The following is an 18,873-nucleotide window of genomic DNA, read 5'->3' on the forward strand; positions in this document are numbered from 1 at the left end:
GTGCAATATTCTTCATCAGTTTTAATTTTACTCATGGTGCCAATGTAGTAAAGCACTTAAGTACATGCTTAACTTTAAGCAGGTGAGTAGTCCCATTGCTTATCCACTAGATCCCTTCCTTTTTTAAAAAGACCAACCAAAGGGTGTCACCCTATCCCTGTGACCCTTCATTCCAGTTTCAAGTGGTGGGAGAGCTGTTCTCTGTCCCATGATATAATCTGGAAAGGAGGGAAGGCACACAGCCTGTTCTGTCTAGACTGCTCTTCTTGCGTATGCCTTGACATCCTTTGGAGCAAGTCTCAAAGCTTTGTTTCCTTTTTAGTTATGTTTGAGATGGGTGCTGTATGTGTGATTTTCCTTCCCAGTTGTTTGGGCTACCGGCTTACTATCCGTTCATGTTGCGAGTGGTCATAGGACATTGGAAAATTTTATAAACACTACTGTAATTACTGATAAATGAACATTAAGTTCCCATTTGGCTACACAGAGATGTGTAGTGAAGGAAATTTGTGTCTACTCTTTACTGGTGACCTCAAATGAAAATTTGTCAAAGCATTATGGATCCAGACTGGTACCCCAGATTAGTGCTCTTCAGTTTGATGTTGGATCTTGTTATTTCACTTTGTAGGCTGGGAACACTGCAAAAAAAGTTTGTGTGTGTGGCATAGGCTCTGTGCTCAAGAGTGACCTGTCTGCATTAGGCAGCAGTGCCAATGGGTCCAAGTGAGTCCTGCCTAGTCTCTGGTGGGAGACGTGGTGGCTGTGATGCAGGACTTCTGGACTGGGAAATTTCAAGTGGGAGAAAAATAGAGCTTGTTGTGAAACACGGAGAACTCTTCCCCCCCCCCCGCCAAAAAAAGCAACACCAGCGGGCTACTGCTTTTGTTTTTCTGAACATCTTTGCTTTAAATCCTTATCTTGAGCTGGAATGAATGTTTAACTAAATGTAACAAACGCGGCATTGCTATATGGCATGTTTTGTTTAATTATTACTGGATATTTAGATTGACGTTAATAGTTTACCTTCAGTTTAACATGGGAGTCACTTCCCGAGGGAAAATGAGGGCAATTTTTAAAAATTGTTGAATGTATTAATTTGAATAGGAGGGTAAGTGATTTTTTGGTGATATTCTAGAAGAGAAACATTCTACGCTAGCGGTGTTTGTATGCCAATAAAAGACTGTTTGTGTCAGAGATAATGAACTTGTTTTGTCTCCTAGGTTGGACTGGCTGTAATACCTGATAGCACAGCTGGATCTATTTTGTGTGCCATGAGTAAGCTCCTGGATCAAGCTTGCATCCTTAGTGAAAATCTACACAAATTTCTTGCCTCTTGCTGTTATAGTCTTCTTTACTTCCTGTTAACTTTAGACAAAGAGGATGCAGAACATGTGCAGAAGAGGTAATGCTTGTTGTAAATGACAGAGAATTTTTAAAATTTTCTTTAATTTAACATCTGTGTTTGAATATTTGTGACTTTTTTCACTTTGTGCTTTAGCCCCTGTTGGTGCTTATTCTGAAATAATTGTTGGATTTAGGAAAATCCCACCATATGTACGGTTAGCTGGAATTATAAAAAGTTATTTCAAACCTTTTGCTTATGATAGTTGTTGTAGGTTATGTCAGAAAACAGTGTTCTGTCTTGGCACTGGAAAGGTAGGCATTCATACCTTAATCTTTGGATTTAGCCTTTGGTTCATTAGGAACAGTGAAAGTGACACTTAAAATTCTTGGATTTAGAAAGTCATTGTTCTAAGACACTAGTGCTTTTAATTAGTCTATACTCTTAACTAACTAGAATATTGAGCTTTAGCAAAGCTGCTCAGACATGATTTTATAGAATTTGGAAATCAGTTTGACTAAAAAAAGGCTAGATGTATTTAAACCATGCAAGTATGTTTACCACTGTAGATGGAATGTATTTTTTTTAGAGAGGCAAGATAGATGAGGTAATATCTCTTATTGGTGAAAGAGACAAGATTTTGAGCTTACACGGAGCTCTTTTTCAGGCTTGGGAAAGGTACTCAGAATGTCACAGTTAAATAGAAGGTGGAACAGATTGTTTGGCATAAGTGATTAACACTCATTCAGGGTGAAGTGGCATGTTAACACCTCTTTAGTCATAGGCCAAAAAAGGAAGGTTATCCGGTTACAGATTGTTGTAATAAGCCATAAATCCAGGGTCTTTATTAAGTCCATGATTTTTAGTGTCTATCAGAGTTATGAATTTAAAATCCCAGGCTTGTCTTTTTAAGATGTTATGCAGGTTTCCTTTGAGGATGAGGACTGAGAGGTCAGATATGCAGTGATTGTTTTGTGAAGAGTGCTCACCCATGGCTGATATGGTGTTTTTGTTTCATTGTTTGTCTGTGTGAGTTCATTCAAGAGCGTAGCAATTGTTTGGTTTCACTCACATAGTTGTCATAAGGGCATTTAGTGCACTGGATAGGGAACGCCACGCTGTAATAGGCAAGTGCAGGACTCATGGATCTTGAAAGGTGTGTTGTGGAGGGTGTTAATAATCATAGCAGTGGAGATATGTCTGTGCATTTTGCATCTGTTATAGCAGGGTCTAGTCCCGCTTTGAGTTGGTGTGTCCTGATCTTTGAGGAGCTTGCTTCTGATGATGAGGTTGGGGTTTATTTGAAGGCCAGAAGAGGGGGTTCAGGAAAGATTTCTTTCAGGATGTGGCCCCCACTGAATATTGTTTATTGTAATTGTTTAATGATATCCTGAATAGGTTCCAGTGTGGGATGGTAGGTGACAACTAGGGGTGTGTGGTCAGAGGGTTTTTTCTTCACACATTGAAGCAAGTTTACTTGGGGTATTTGGGTGGCCTGTTCCAAGATGCCGTCTACTTCTCTGGGGAGTATCCTTGTTTGGTGAAGGTAGTTTTGAGTGCGTTAAGGTGTGTATCCTGCACTTTCTCCTCAGAGCATACTCTGTGCTTTCTGACTGCCTGGCTGTAAATAACAGATTTCTTGGTGCGTTTGGGGTGGTTATTGGATCTGTGAAGGTAGGTATACTGATTTGTGTAGGGTCCCATTGTTGAAGCTGATTGTGGTGCTCAGGAAGTTGAGGCTGGTGTGGGAGTGTTCTAGAGAGAGTTTAATGGATGTGTGGTGGTTGTTAAAGGTGTGGTGGAAATCTATGAGGGAGTTTAGGTTGTCAGTCCAGAGGATGAAAATATTATTGATGTATCTCTGGTATATCACTGGTTTTGTGATGCATTTGTCCAGAAATTCATCCTCAAGGTGGTCCAAGAAGAGGTTGGCACATGGGGAGCCATCCTAGTTCCTATGGCTGTTCCTGTGGTTTGGACAAAGTGTTTGTTGTTGAATGTAAAGTTGTAATGGGTGAAACGTTGATGTTGATGAGGAGGAAACGGATGATGTTGACTGTGTGTTTGGGGTGGATATCCGAGGGTTGTCCGTTGTCATATAGATATCTGGGGCAGGCAGCGATGCTCTCATTGTGAGGGTGTTGGTGTATTGGGAGGTGACATCCATCATGGCAAGGGTGGTGTGCTGAGAAAAGTTGTTAGTATTGCAGAGTTTCTGAAGGAAGTCAGTTGTGTCCTGCAGGAAACTAGCCCTTTGTGTGGTGAGTGGTTTTGAGCATGGTTTCTATGGGTTCTTATATTCCTTTAGTAACCATGGCCAGATGTGGGTCTGCTTGGGTTCCCTTGATTGTGTATCTTGGTAAGCATGCAGAAGGTCCTTGGGGTGGGTTTGTGGGGAGTGAGGTTGTAGAGTTTCTGTTGGAGTTGTCTGGGGAAGGATTTGATGATATCCTTAAATTCCTGGGTGAATTGTGGTGTGTGGGGGGGTCTTCGTTGAGTTCTTTGTAGTAGGTGGTATCGGAGAGTTGACAATTGGCCTTGTTAATGTAGTCACCACAGTTGAGGGCTATTATAACACCCCTTTTGTATGCTGGTTTGATCACTATCTGGGGGTGGCTGGATTTCAGGGACAGTATAGCTGTCCTCTCAGTAATGGAGAGATTGTGGTAGATGGGATGTTAACCGCTGTACAATAAAGAGAACAATTGTTCTCATATTATATAGTTTTTAGTTTTAGAATTTACATAGAATTTACAAAAACTGTATGTAGGACCTAGTTATTCGTTTATGACTGATAAACACTTCATTGCAGACTGGATGTAAATTTCTATTCTCCTGTACTTGCTGTGTAACCCTTGTGGAATATTGTTTTTCTCTAATACTCTCTCATGTGGATTCACTGCATCCCCATGAATTGCCATATGTGTATAGTTGAAAACAGCCTATCAGATCTATCAGTCTTAACTTTATGGGCACCTTGACTTGTGCAGATAAGGATACGGCCTGGGAGCACGCTTCCAACACACTTCTATTCTGCGCTTGAGAAATTGCCAGCTCTGTTCATTGGTTGTTATTTCCTCTCCCCAGGGACATGTTGTGGGGATCGTGTATTTCAGTGCTAGCTCTGGTGCCACGAGTGTTGAGGTTGATGCTGCAGAGTCTTCAAGTGAGCAGGGCCTGTCGGGAAGAACTGCCTGTCATTGGCCAGTTGCTGCGTTTGCTAATGCAGCATGGACAGCTCAGGAGTCACATGGTGACAAGTGAACTTCTTGTGCAACAGATTGTCAAGGATATTATGGTATGAAACTATTTTTTTTCCCAGAAGACTTCAAGAATACCTTCTTCTAGCAGTGAGAATAAACCTCAACAACCCTAATCTGCATACAACACTCATTCAAATCACATACAAAAAAGGCACCCAGAACGTGGCTTCTGGAGTCCAAATTTTGGTCCATAGCTGCCTTTTGTGTGCCTTGACAGGGCAGCCCACAGAATAGGGGGGCACCTATGTGAACATGTGCTACTTCTCAGTGATGATCCTCACTGGCTGCTGTGTCATGCGGCATTCTCTGGGACTGCCAAAAGCGTGCAGTATGCCACTATCAATCAGTGTCAGGAAAGCCATTCCATTGCTGCTGCGCAGATTTCTCTGCGTAAGCTCTCGCTGACAAGGAAGACCAACCTCTAAACTTGTAGCCATGGGGAACAGTGGCCAAGTAAAGGAGCACTGGACACCAAAATCTATTGCGTGGCAAAAGGCATCTGAGGTTGGTTATTTTCGTTACAGACAACAACTTGATATAGAAGGGACTACAGTGAGGGAGACAAACGAGGGTCAATCCATGAGTTTACAGTAAAACATTTGAGATTTGTCAAAAATAAGGAACCTGATAGTTTGTCACTGAGTTATAGAACAGCATCAAATTGGAACAAACTTTCCTAAAATATGTACAACCACACTTCACTACCTGGGTGGGGGAGAAAGGGCAGAGACCCAGCACGAATCAGTGAGGCCTGTGGCTTAGCAAATCTTGAAAGAAGGGCTGTCTAACTGGGGAACATTGTGTAACTGCAAAACACTTACTGCTTCTGTTTGCTGAGTGGGCTGCCGCCAGGATTTCTGCGCAGTATTACTGTGCTTGTTTTGGGACTGTCGATCTGAAAAGCAGGTGTCTCAAATAGGTTACTTGTTTTGATGGAGTGGGCTAGGATGTTCTTTAGCTTTAAAGACGGAGGGCAAATGTGGCTTTTTTAGACTTCAGTAGGTGGCTGTGCATTCCCCCAGGCCTAGCATGTCCACAGGAGCCAGTAAGGCTATAGCTACACTTAAGGTGGCGTGTAGAATACAGGCACAACACGTGTAGCTAAACACCACAGTGAAAGGCAGGTTGTGTACTTGTCACTGCAGTGTGTGGCTACACCTGGCAGTGAAAGGCTCCAGGAGCAGGAAAGGCTTTGACAGCTCCAGGGAGCTGCCGGAGCCTTTGCCCACTGTTTCCACACTGCCGGAGCCTTCCCTGAGATATGGGAGACTGCTGGGGCGTGTACTGTGCTGAGTAGTACTCTGCTCTACTCACCTATCCCATGTCTCACCATTCACACTGCTCTGGATACCTGTGCTAGCGGGGCATGCAGTGTTACTTTCCACACCGCCCTCAGTGGAGATGTGCCCTAAAAGAGCCTCTGCCATATTCTGTGAAGAGAAGAAGACAGACTTGGTTTCTGGGGTTTAACACCGTGGTATTTAAACCTGCTCGGCCAGGGCCTGTGGTGTTACACTCCCTGTGGGCATAACTAGTATGCTAGAGTATTCTCTACCCTAGAGCTCTCAGCGGTTCATCTAGGGCAGGGATTGGCGCGACCTCTGGCACACGACCCACCAGGGTAAGCCCCACGGCGGGCTGGGCTGGTTTGTTTACCTGCTGCGTCCGCAGGTTCGGCCGATCACGGCTCCCACTGGCTGCGGTTCGCCATTCCAGGCTGATGGGGACTGTGGGAAGCGGCATGGGCCAGGCCATGTGCTGGACACCACTTCCTGCAGCCCCCGGTGGCCTGGAGCTTCAATTGGCTGAACCTGTGGATGTGGCAGGTAAACAAACCGGCCTGGCCCACTGGGGACTTGGCCTGGCGGGCCGCAGGCCAAAGGTTGCCAATCCCTGATCTAGTGGTAGCCCTGGTGAGAATGTTTTTATAAAGCTCCTTACTGTAGACATGGCCAGTGAGTCTTCTAATCATTTCCACGAATGATTTGGAAATGCATTGTAAATTGCTGAATTGGAACTAAGCAAACAAACATGATTAAAATAGCATAGAGACTGCATAATGGTACACTCTGAAATAATTGCAAGTGAATGACACTTATCAGATAAATTCACACACCCTTCATAGTATCGTAGAAATGATCTGTAGCTGATCTTGTAAAAAGTAATGAAGTTTTAAAATTATCATTTCACTAGAGCACTGTCTCTCTGCTAATGTTTCTTGAACTCCAAATGATGGCTTCTCCTTTTCTCAGTAATTACGTGGTGTGTAAATGAACAAGGTTCCTCTGTATTTGATTTCTTGTTTGCAATAGAATTTCTGGTTAACTGAAAATACCAAGCCAACAAACTGAAGCTTCATGAGTAGTACTGTTAGTTTATTGGGTCGCATGTGGGGTTTTCAACCTGTTTCCTTTTTGCTCCAGACACTGAAGAGTGCTGAAGTCCAAGAGCAATGGCTAACAGACCTCCATTACTGTTTCAACATATATCTTGCCACACATCCACCGGGACCCGGTGCTATTAGCACAGAATATTGAAGAGATTAACATTGTACATCTGCTTTAAAGTGTTTACTTCCATTTAACTCTGAATGGAAAATGTTGGAACATTGTTTGTTATAAACATTTTTTAAGTGGAACTTAAATAAAAAAAATTCATAAAATCTGTTTGTACTACATTACTTTGGTCTTGACGCAAGAAAGTAACATTGCAGTGGAAGTAGTTTAGGTAAGACTGTTGACTGCAGGAGAGAATATGCTGAGGACAATCCCAGCTGTTGAAGTGAAAATATTAAATGCTGTCACTGTGGAGAGCATCTCCTTTGTTTATTGGATTCTTGTATTGACTCCAGTCATTTTCCACTAGTTATACTAAGATTTAAAAGATTTCATTGTGTAACAGTCCACCTTAAAAAGCATGAGTAATATTTTTGTATTGTATAACAGTATTTTGGATATTTACTGAATATAAAAAATAGAAATGTAGTAAAGAATAAAGTCAGAGTAATAAAATACAATATGCTTAGGAAAAAAGGAACATGTTACATACATATTTTTTCTTAAAAAACATGTCCACCAAAGACATGCCCTTGTCTGCCTTTCATTTCACTTGAAAAGTCAATGGCAGCACTCCAGCTCACGTCAGTGGGAGAAGGCCCCATGGTATGCATGGCAATATAAAAAAAAAAACTATGATTATTTCACTAACAAAGACATTTCCTTTGGTTTGAGGGGAGAGAGTGAAGTGGTGAAATCCTGGCCCCACTGACTTTTATAGGGCCAGCCTTTCACCCTAGAAACTTAACAGTTAACATGGTCTTTTCTTTCAGTCACAATTTCTACCAGTACGTTAGCATCGAACAGTGAGCTCAAACACAATGCTTCTTTCTCTTCAGTGATGAATCAGAGCGCACAGGTTGCTGTTGAGCAGATGCACTCATTCCTAGTGGAGGCTACATTTTCTGCTCTGCATAGATTTTGAGGTACTTATTACAGGTAATTTCAAGCTTTTGGTACTCTGAATTTGGGGTGAAATGAGACACAGTGACAAAGATTTTCTAAAATAGTTAACCCTTTGCTCTGCACACTTAACTTGTGATTAGAGCAAAGTTTGGAAAAAATGATTTCAGTCCCTCAGGAAATTCCAATACTTTGGCATTTACTTTCATCCCAAAAAGTAAAATCAAATTTTTGTGGGATGAAAAGTTCTGAGAAACTTTGACTTGGAAATATTGAAACAAAAACTTTCAACATTTTTTGACTAAAATAAAAAATTGACCATTTCAGCCACAATGAAATTGACGAAGGGCAGCCATCTAAAAGGACGTAAACACAAAGTATGGGGAGACATTGGTTAGGATATTCCCGAGGGGGTATGCTATAGTAATGAACAAAGAATTTTAATATGTAGCAATACTAGGAATTTTCACTTCATAGCAGAGTGTGGAATAATCTCAAAGGAAAGGGTGGGAGCCATATTAGTTCACCCCCCTTTAAAATTAAGAATAAATATGTGGATTGCATTGAGAAACTGGCTGTTTCATAGATCTGGATATTAACTGGGCGATAGGAGGGGAGGTTGGGTTTCTAATTTAGAGGGCATTTCAGCTCCCTAATTTTTAATCTAAGTGTAGAACTAGCCCTTGTTTTATGCTTTTTACCTAGAGAAAACTACTTGCTTGTATTGTTCTCTCAGGAAGTTTTATTTTAGCTTTCCTACATCAGAAGTGCTGTGATAGGGTTGGAGAAGAGAGGGAAGGCAATACTGTACATGTTCATTATATAAAGTTTTTTTTTTCAAACCCTGTACATGGCTGAACGTACGGCTGTAATTAATACTCAAAACATATTTACAGATAATTTTGATAAATTCTGTAAATTGCTAATTCCAGCCCACTTCTCAACTTTACAAAATTTCAAATGTCATCCTGTCAGTAAATAAATTACTTTTTAATTCTACATTTCATTGGTACACTAAATGAGTTCAACTCCCTGGAAGTCAGGTTTGGCATTACAGCACCGAGATAATACAAGAACGGAAAATACCTGTGTTAGCTTAATATTTTATATACTTTTTTCAATTACAAAAAAGATTTCCTACATCCCTGTAGAAGCGGGGAGTAGTCTTTAAATTGTCCTCAGGTTCCCTATTACTACTTCTCAGCTTTGCTTAATGCTTGGGTCTTTTGGTTTTTGACTTTGCAGCAGTGGTTGGTCTCATGTTGTATGAAAACTGCTTCAGTTTCCCTTCATTCTCCAGCAGATGAACATACTGCAGGTTGCTTACTGTAAAAACAAAAAATGTTGTGAGTTCTGTGGGGTAATACAGATTTTTTTCAAAGAAAAGCTGCAGTCTGCTGTGGATCCTAGCCTTCACGTCTGCATAAATTATGAATACTTTGTTATGTAAATGAGGCCATTTAACAGAACTGTCCAAAGTTTCATCAGCACACCAAATACAAAACCCTTCTTGACAACTCCACTTGAGTCCATGGTTCTGTTTCTTTCTATCACAAGCTGGGGAGGCAGGCACATTCATTACTGCACTTCATGTAAACAGAATTTTCAAAAGTACTTAAGTGACTTAGGCACCTACATCTCTTTGACTGACTTTGCTCTAGCTAATTATTGAAACGTTTACAGGTGACAGGCGTATCACTGACAACAGCTGGTTTGTTGAAATTAACCAGGCAACGGCAAGATACTTTGTTTAGTATTGTTTGTGGGAGCTTGACGATTTACAAACCCTTCATTTGAAAACAAAACAAGGACTTCTCACAGCGTACACACCCCTGTTCTAGGCTTGCTCAGTTTTGAACTCCAAGAGCGGAATCCAGCTTGACCCCTGCAGAACCTGCTTCCCAAGTTGGGAATTCCAAACTCCCGACAGTTTTTCTATCATATGTACAAAATATTATATATCTGACAAACAGTGGTGTGGTTTTTTTACCTAGTTCATGATGCAACATGTAAATAACTTGCCTGCCACAAGATGGTATAAAGAATAAAAGTGCCAAGATTGTGATAAAAAGATAGTTTAAACAAATACTTCCTGGTTGCAGTTATTTGTCAAAGATGGTCTGAGGTGGCAGGGGAACCATGCTTTCTCTCCCCTTCCCCATGGGCTAAAATAGGGTTTTCAAAACATCCAGCAAGTTCAGTTTTTATCCTTTGCCATGTTCTCCCTCCACCCATCTTGTGGAGCAGTGGCTGTGCTTCCTTCCAGGGCTTTGCCGCTGTACCACACCTGGGGTGTAAGCTGCCTCCCATCAATACCTTTGTTTTTTGTCCCCATCCCAAAATGTTCAGCCTGCGTATGCCAGTGAGGATGTTAAACTAGTTTGGTGCCAGTCTCCAGTTGGCAGATTTGTCACCATACACTTTTTCACAAGGCACAAGAATGTTTGTTAGTGCCAATATTCTTCTCCTTCCCAGCTGTTCCCTTCTCAGAGAAATGAATCAAACTTGAGTCCATTTTGACCTACGCTAGACAACTACGTCAAAAATACTGTTTCTGGCATTAGCCGCTGACAGCTCTGAACTTTTCCAACAAACTTAATGTCATGCACGAAGGGCGTCAGATGGAAAACGCGTTACTGTCTTTAAGACAGGGCTAAAGTTCCCTAAGCTCCTATTAGGTGAATGAAAGTAGGTACTGTTCTACAGGCACCGGGCAAAGTTCCTATCACTATCCTACTTGTCACCAAGTTATGAAAGGTAAAGTCCACTCGAAGCTGCAAAAGAAAGCCTTTCTATTTCATAAAAGACCAGCGCAAAGAGATTTGCTGCCCCTAAAACCGAAGAACTAATCAAAACACTATTTAAGTTTTAAAATCTATCTTCAGCAGTTCCGTGACTCAGTATGCAAAGGTAGCAGATGAAACACCTGTCTGGTAGCTTTCGAGGCTATGCTGAGACTGACCAGAGGTGTTCTCTTAAATAGTGCAAGAAAGAGTGTCGGTTTGTCTCCCGTGAGACAGAAATGTCTCTACCGTTATAATGTAACTCCAAGGGCAGCGCTGCTTTAAGACTCCCCTGTGACTTGAGAGAGTTCTAAACGAGCCAGAGAGCACCAAGAAAAGGGCCTAGGAACATTTTTAGTTTTCTTTCATTATTGTCCTAACACCAAATATTTTAAATCAAGGAGTCTTTTTTTTAGCTACGCAAGGTCTTGATTTTTGAGCCACAGCTGGTATGACTAGAGAGGACTGCTCTGGCCATTCAAACTGACCCTCCGATTTTGCAAAACTAATGACTGCATCACCCCTGCTACCATTGGTCTAACCAGTCGCTGAATAACTGCAGACTAGTGCTTTAACACCTGTCCTCTTAGTCCGGTCCAGTGTTCGCTGATTGAGCTCGTTGAGAATTTGTTCCCAGATTCCATTCTCATCTCATTCCTCCTTAGCCATTGCTCCCTGTCCTGCCATCTCTTAAGAAATTCTTTTCTTTTGTGATCTTGAAGCTAATTACAAACTGTGCTCAGCATCTCCCTCTTTTCTGGTAAATAGGTTAGCTCCCTTTTCTCTGGCCTTTTCTTCCAGTCATGATGGCATTTTGTTGCAGTTCTGTGCATTTAGCTCTAATTCATCTAAATCCTTGCTCAGCCCTGGAAATCAGACCTGCACACAGTGTTTCATGCAGAGAACAGAGATAAGTCTTCATTAGCAACACCCAATGTCAGCATGGCTTCTGGTAGCAGTGAGATCTACAACTGTAACTCTTACCTAATAACACCTAGCTTTCATGTGGTGCTTTACAGAGAATATCATGGTCCCCATTTTACAGATGGGTAAACTGAGGTACACACAGTTGAAGTGACTTGCCCAAAGTCACTCAGAAGGCCTGTGGCAGAGCCAGGAATAGAACAGAGGTCCCTTGATCTTAGTTCAATTCATGTGGCCAATGTGTCCACATCCAATGGGCAGTTTTAGCAGGAAGGCCAAGGACTGAATGAATAGGAATAGGAACTACCCTCTCCCACAGAAGCAGGCCTAGCTCTGGGTAAAGTACTGCAGAGAACAATCCTATGCTACCAAGGGCCTGACCTAATCTAGCATTAAAATGGACAGACAATAGTGTGCCTAGCAGCTGGTGCGCGCCTCTGTCACCAAAAGCAATCCATTGCCCATCTTAGGTTAGTGTATTGCTACGGGAGCAGGGCTGCATGATTTTCAGTTTCATTAAAACCAATTGTTGAAATACAGTTTTTCAGGAGTCTCGGTAACTCCTGAAATCAGGAAAATGGCAGGGCAAAGGGTATTGGCATTTTTTCTCTCTGTAACACTGAGTATACGAGAAAATGTCAGGTATAATTCTTCCTTTAATGAGCAGGGTCCCTTAACACTCTTGTTGTTCTCCCTGAGTCCTGGATGCCTTTCAGCGGCAGATCTGGGCTAATGGCTACTTATGAGAACTAACCTGGAAAGGCTGAATAGCTCCCAATGTAATGGAAAGTGGTGAGAGGCCACTAGCCCTTTCTAATGGGCACCCCGGTACATAGGAAAAGGGACTGGGCCTGGCTACTTTCCCCTCCATCTCTCACCCTGCCCTGCTGCCTTGAGTGCTGTACGTAGCAAGGCTACTCCCAAGTGCAGACGGCTGATGTGAAAGGGATTTTAAGGCTCACATTTCAGCCTTTTAAGTAAGGTTAACACTTAGTGCAGTTCATCTCTGCAGAGTGATTCTAACAATGGCATTGTGGGCTCTGTGATCCCCAGATCAAACGTGTTTCATCTACCTAAGCGGTAAGCAACTTGGGGCAGCCACAGTCTAGCGCCTAGCAGAGAGGGATCCTAGGCTCTATTGCAATACAAATAGTAAGTAAAAACATTTTTCTGCAGATTCAACATGGGATCTGAGTCAAGCTGGATTCTTTCCATCTTCTGCACTCCTGCCGGTAACAGATTGTTACATGTGTGCAGCTCCAGTGCCCTCCGTCTCTATTCTCCATTCCCCATCTGGAATAACTCTTGCCCTCAGTGGCTCTGCACAGGTGTAACTGATTAGAATGTAACAAGCAATTCTGTAGCTGATGCACAAGGAGGAACAGAATCCAGCTCACTTTGTGACTTGTGCTGGCTCTGCAGGAGGTAGGAGTAAAAAGAAGAACAACGTGTTTTTATCACTGCAATGGGCAGCCAGGGGAGTGAATGCGCTCAGCACACAGATCTAGGGAGGAAGAAGATTCAATTTTTACGCAGCACTTTTCAGCATAGAACAGTGGTGGGAAAGGCATTTTGGGGAGCAGGAATGGAAAGAGGGCCAGGGTAATTAAAAATGAAGAGTAAAGATAAAAATCCCGCCCCCTTCCCCAATCCATCAATTACTCCCAAACACCGTCGGAAAAGTACATCTAAACATAACCTGTGAGTGTGCAGAGTGTATGGCTTCTAGCTGTGGACCATTAAGAGCTGGTGTACAAATGTGACCTAATTGAAAAGGGACAAGCAGCCTGCATCCCCAGCGAGGGTGGGGAGTAATCAGTTCTTGGTAACACCGGCTGTGCTGTGCGGCAATGAGGCTGAAGGCAGAGGGCTGCTTTTCAGAATGCCAGAGGAATTCACCCATAACCTACTTGCTACTAGAGTGTGACTCAGTAGTAGAAAGAAAAAAGAAAGTGCTTTCACCTTCACCACCTGTGTAACTGTCTCCCCCCACCCGAACACTTCCCCTCAACGTATAACATCACAGTGACAGGGATTTTAAAAATGCTTTTCTGCAGGAAGGTACCAGCCAAGCATCCCTGGGAGTTGGTTCACAGATATGACATCGTGAAAAAGGTCTAACCAGCAAGCCAGAGTGTATCTGGGCAGTATGGTCAGATGTGGGTATCTGTGTCCACGAGCACATGTATGCAATTGTACTTGTCTACGGTAATTTACGTTCACAAATTCTCAGTGTGTGTAGAAATGTCTTATCTGTGCTTCCACATGGTCACCAGATACTGTGCTGATAAATTAAGTGTGCACAAATATGTGTATACAAATGCACACAGGTGAGTTTAAACATCTCTCCTTCTCTCTAAACTGCCACCATGTAATAGGGTTTTTCCTACTCACATTTGTTTGAGCATATCTTGTTAAACAAACAAGTTAATATAAAAGAAAAAAATAAAAAATAATACTCAAAAGTCCAAAAGGAGTGACAGAACACACAACCCCAGCTCTCTGGGTGCTAGCTGTCTAGGCACAATGATACCTTAGACTGGATGTTCACTTGGTTACCTCATTTTTTGGTTTTATTATTATTACTATAGTTTTGTTTCCCCCATTTTCCTTTCATACTCAAGCCATCTAAAACTAACTATAACATTTTAAATTCCAGCAATGCTTCCAAAGCTTCACTAAGGCAGCACCCTTACCTGAGATCATGTGCACATCAGAAAGCTTATGCTTTGAAGAAGGTCTTGCTGGATGGCAAACTTTTCCTTCTTGAGGACGCCCTTTAAGAAACAAACATGCATACTTTTACAAATTCACACCCGGGTGTGCTTATGTACAGTTATAGACCATTTCAATGTCAACTACAGCACTCTCTTAATTTTAAACACAAAGACTTACATTAAAATAATCTTATCATAAAGAGTCTCATAAAACATTTATGATGGAAAATTGTTAGGGCTGTCAATCGATTAAAAATGTATCTTGCGATTACTCACACTGTTAAATAATAGAATACCACTCATTTAAATATTTTTGGATGTTTTCTACATTTTCAAATATATTGATTTCAATTACAACACAGAATACGAAGTGTGCAGTGCTCACTTTATATTTATATTTTATTAAAAATATTTGCACTGTAAAAAACACAAGAAATAGTATTTTTCAATTCACCTAATACAAGTATTGTAGTGCAATCTCTTTATCATGAAAGTTGAACTTACAAATGTAGAATTATGTACAGAAAAATAACTGCATTCAAAAATAAAACAATGTAAAAGAGCCTACAAGTCCACTCAGTCCTACTTCTTGTTCAGCCAATCGCTCAGATAAACATGTTTGTTTACATTTACAGGAGATAATGCTGCATGCTTCTTGTTTACAATATAACCTGAAAATGAGAACAGGCATTTGCATGGCACTGTTGTAGCCAGTGTTGCGAGATATTTACATGCCAGATGCGCTAAAGATTCCTATGTCCCTTCATGCTTCAACCACCGTTCCAGAGGACGTGCTTCCATGCCAATGACAGGATCTTCTCAATAATGATGCAAAGCAGTGCGGACTGACACATGTTCATTTTCATCATTTGAGTCAGATGCCACCAGCAGAAGATTGATTTTTTTTTTTTTTTTTTTTGTGGTGGTGGTTCAGGTTCTGTAGTTTCCACATCGGAGTGTTGCTCTTTTAAGACTTCTGAAAGCATGTGTCACACCTCGTCCCTCTCAGATATTGGAGGGCCCTTCAGATTCTTAAACCTTGGGTCGAGTGCTGTAGCTATCTTTAGATATCTCACATAGGTACCTTAATGTTTTGTCAAATCTGCAGAGAAAGTGTTCTTAAAAAGAACAATGCGCTGGGTCTTCATCCCAGATTGCTATAACATGAAATATATGGCAGAATGCGGGTAAAACAGAGCAGTCATATAATTCTCCCCCCAAGGAGTTCAGTCACAAATGTAATTAACGCATTATTTTTTTAACGAGCATCATGAGCATGGAAGCATGTCCTCTGGAATGGTGGCCAAAGCATAAAGGGGCATACAAATGTTTAGCACATCTTGCACGTAAATACCTTGCAATGCCAGCTACGAAAGTGCTATGCAAACTCCTGTTCTCACTTTCAGGTGACACTGTAAATTAGAAGTGGGAAGCATTATCTCCTGTAAATGCAAACAAACTTGTTTGTCTTAGCAACTGGCTGAACACGAAGTAGGACTAAGTGGATTTGTAGGCTCTAAAGTTTTACATTGTTTTGTTTTTGAGTGTAGTTAATGTAACAGAAAAATCTACTTTTGTAAGCTGCACTTTCATGATAAAGGATTGCACGACAGTACTTGTATGAGGTGAATTGAAAAATACTATTTGTCATTTTTACAGTGCAAATATTTGTAATCAAACATAATAATATAAAGTGAGCATTGTACATTTTGTATTCTGTATTGTAATTGAAATCAATATATTTGAAAATGGAGAAAAACATCCAAAAATATATAATAAATTTCCATTGTATTCTATTGTTTAACAGTGCAATTAAAACTGTGATTAATCGCGATTAACTAAAAAAAAAATTGTGATAAAAAAATTAATCACGTGAGTTAACTGCTAGTAATCGACAGAGCTAAAAATTGTTAATATGATCCATAATGGAATTTCAAGTAACTTTTCGGTACATTCGGTAGTTTCTACTCAAAATGTGGTTAAATAAGTATATTTCCTTTTCAAGTTTTCCACAGTGTTTGGTTGAATAATTATCAGAGTAAACCTGCGTTCAACTCAGTGTTAGAAATGCTGAGTATGTGTACTTTAAAAATGAGCAGATAAGTAATATCACCTCCCAATCACCACATTCACCCCAAATTCAGGTCTGGTGAAATAGAAATATGGGAGATGTCTGTCTGTCTGAGGGACACCTGTCCTGGAGTAATGATATGCAGTGACCCATACAGTTTTAAAGTTAAAAAATTAGGTTTAGAAATGATTTGCTTCTAAAAGTATCCAAACTGCTTCCCCCTCCCTCCCCCCCCGACTTGGATTTATCTGTGTATTTAAAAAAAAAAAAAAAGGATTTCTAACTCTGGTGCTGCAAAGTCCTTAGTAACTTGGGAAGTATTAAATCTATAGCAGACTCCAAAATCTAGGAAAATTGAGAGTTATGAAAGCATCAGCAACGAAACACTTAAATTCTGAAACTTTAAATTGCCACAACAGAATTACCGTATATCTGCTTAAGGATGGATTGCTTGCTTGTTTTTATGGCCGAGTTGCTTTTATTTATAGATTTCAGGTTTTTACATGAAGACACTGATTTCAGAGGGCCATGGTTCAGCTGTTTCTTCCAAGCGACCTGGATGAAAAAAGCAGCTGTCTCTTGTCTCCATTTGTCTTCATCTTCTTTGCACTGCCGCTCAGCACTAAAAAGCTGAACCAACTTCTGTCTTAGCTGGTAACTGGAGAGAAGAGAAGAGCACTTGTTTTAGATGACCTGTTTTAACTTCAGTGTTTTACATGGATCAGTTCACATGGTGGATTACATGAGTAACTGGGAAAACAAAATTCCCACTGATGTGACAACTCATTTGGATGAGGAATGTTTGCTTACCAGACAGAATAAGACCTGGGTTCAATTCCAGATGTGACCATTAATTTCACACAATTACTAAAGCAGACAACGACCATGGGTATCAAAAGTTACGCTGGAATTTCAAACTATCTGCAGCCAAAATAATAAATAATGTACCAAAAAATCACCCAAAGTGAGGACAATATTAAGAACAAAACTACGTGTGGTGTAATCTATCAATAATACTACCTCTGTGTTCATTGCATTCACAACTGAATGTAGTGGCATAAACTTTTCTGGTGCATTCTCATGCATATTTGCAAATTAGGGACACAGTATAGGGGAAGATACTGGCTGAGTCTATTTCCTCTTTCTACACAGAACTTGAGAAGCTCTAAGGCCTGATTCTTCACTGCCTTGCAGCTTGTGCCATCATTTATACCTGAGCAATGTGGATGTAAAATGCTACCAACCAGAATAACAGTATTATGCACCCAGAGTTCTTCGTACTTCTGAAGGACTCTCAGTCCCTTCCCTGGTTTCTCCAATCTCTTAGTTCTCCCTAAATGTTTCACTCCATCTTTCTTCCAGTCTCTCTCCTAGCCTTACCACTGCAGCTGTGATGTGTCACTGACAGTTCACAAACATCCCTTCATATCCTCAGGACGAGGTCTAAGTCCCTCCCCTTCATTTGGCTAATAACACTTGCACAGAAGAGCTACATTTTTCCTTGCCTCAGATGTTAGTAGTCTGTGCTGTACTTGCATTTTATACTAGAGAATAAACTGTCTGGCTCAAGAATCCACTCTAAATCTTCCTGCTATGACTTTTCCCCAGGTTAACAGTAACTTATTAATTATGATGGCATTTGATGCTATGGGATATAAGATGATGTCATTGGTGTTTGGCTGCTCTTCTGAAGTGAGTCAGTGAAATCCGTCTAGTTTCCACACCCCCATGAATCACTATCACACCTGTTGTTCATTGAGATCCATGCTGGAAGCCTCCACAGTAAAGAAAAGGAAGGAACGGATGCGAATGAACACAAATCCCATCTCACCTGGGAAGTAACGGCAGCCTTACACTGCTGCTGCCCAGGCTGTACCAGCTCTTTGACAATTGGTTTCTAGCACCTTTTACAACAAGATCGAAAGTAAAACAAACTAATGCAACAGAACCAGAAGCAAAATCATCACCGGAATGTGCTATAAGCCATAGGACCAGAAGGCGCATGAGACAGTGGACTGGATGGCTCAAGTGATTGTTAATGAGATCTAGAGTCTTTTACCGCTACAACAGATTGTCTATTCAAGTCCAGGTGACCAAAAGTTACCAGCAGCTGTGCTTTTTCAGTGGCCTGTGTGAAATGAGCTGGTGCTCTCAGGTATGCCTATCACAAAACCCACTACCATCCCTACCCATGGCTGAAGCGGAGGCACAAAGGACTGAATATACATGAAATCGGAACTACCCTCTCTTCCTCTGTGAGGTTGCCCGCCCATGCCAGATTGGTTTTGCGAATAGACACCACAAGTTTACGGGGC

The 18,873-nt window shown here is 41.3% G+C and overlaps 2 protein-coding genes across 4 annotated transcripts in view; one reads left to right on the forward strand and one right to left on the reverse strand.

Moving 5' to 3' along the window:
- The window catches only part of TEX10 (testis expressed 10), a 123,805-nt gene extending 116,525 nt beyond the window's left edge, over nucleotides 1-7,280 (forward strand). For all 3 annotated transcript variants that reach the window (XM_084620835.1, XM_084620834.1, XM_084620836.1), the window contains 3 exons: nucleotides 1,221-1,402; nucleotides 4,430-4,640; nucleotides 7,029-7,280. In XM_084620835.1, coding sequence (XP_084476961.1) covers nucleotides 1,221-1,402; nucleotides 4,430-4,640; nucleotides 7,029-7,142 — 507 coding nt within the window. In that variant the 3' untranslated portion in view covers nucleotides 7,143-7,280. The remainder of the gene's footprint in view (nucleotides 1-1,220; nucleotides 1,403-4,429; nucleotides 4,641-7,028) is intronic.
- Nucleotides 7,281-7,425: 145 nt separating this feature from the next.
- INVS (inversin) overlaps nucleotides 7,426-18,873 on the reverse strand; it is a 209,086-nt gene continuing 197,638 nt past the window's right edge. The window contains exons 15-17 of the mRNA XM_084620833.1: nucleotides 16,984-17,216; nucleotides 14,467-14,547; nucleotides 7,426-9,389 (exon numbers count right to left, since the gene is read on the reverse strand). Coding sequence (XP_084476959.1) covers nucleotides 9,274-9,389; nucleotides 14,467-14,547; nucleotides 16,984-17,216 — 430 coding nt within the window. The 3' untranslated portion in view covers nucleotides 7,426-9,273. The remainder of the gene's footprint in view (nucleotides 9,390-14,466; nucleotides 14,548-16,983; nucleotides 17,217-18,873) is intronic.

This window comes from Lepidochelys olivacea (genome assembly GCF_965140295.1).
Source record: "Lepidochelys olivacea isolate rLepOli2 genome assembly, chromosome: 2".
Classification (NCBI taxonomy): Eukaryota; Metazoa; Chordata; order Testudines; family Cheloniidae; genus Lepidochelys; species Lepidochelys olivacea.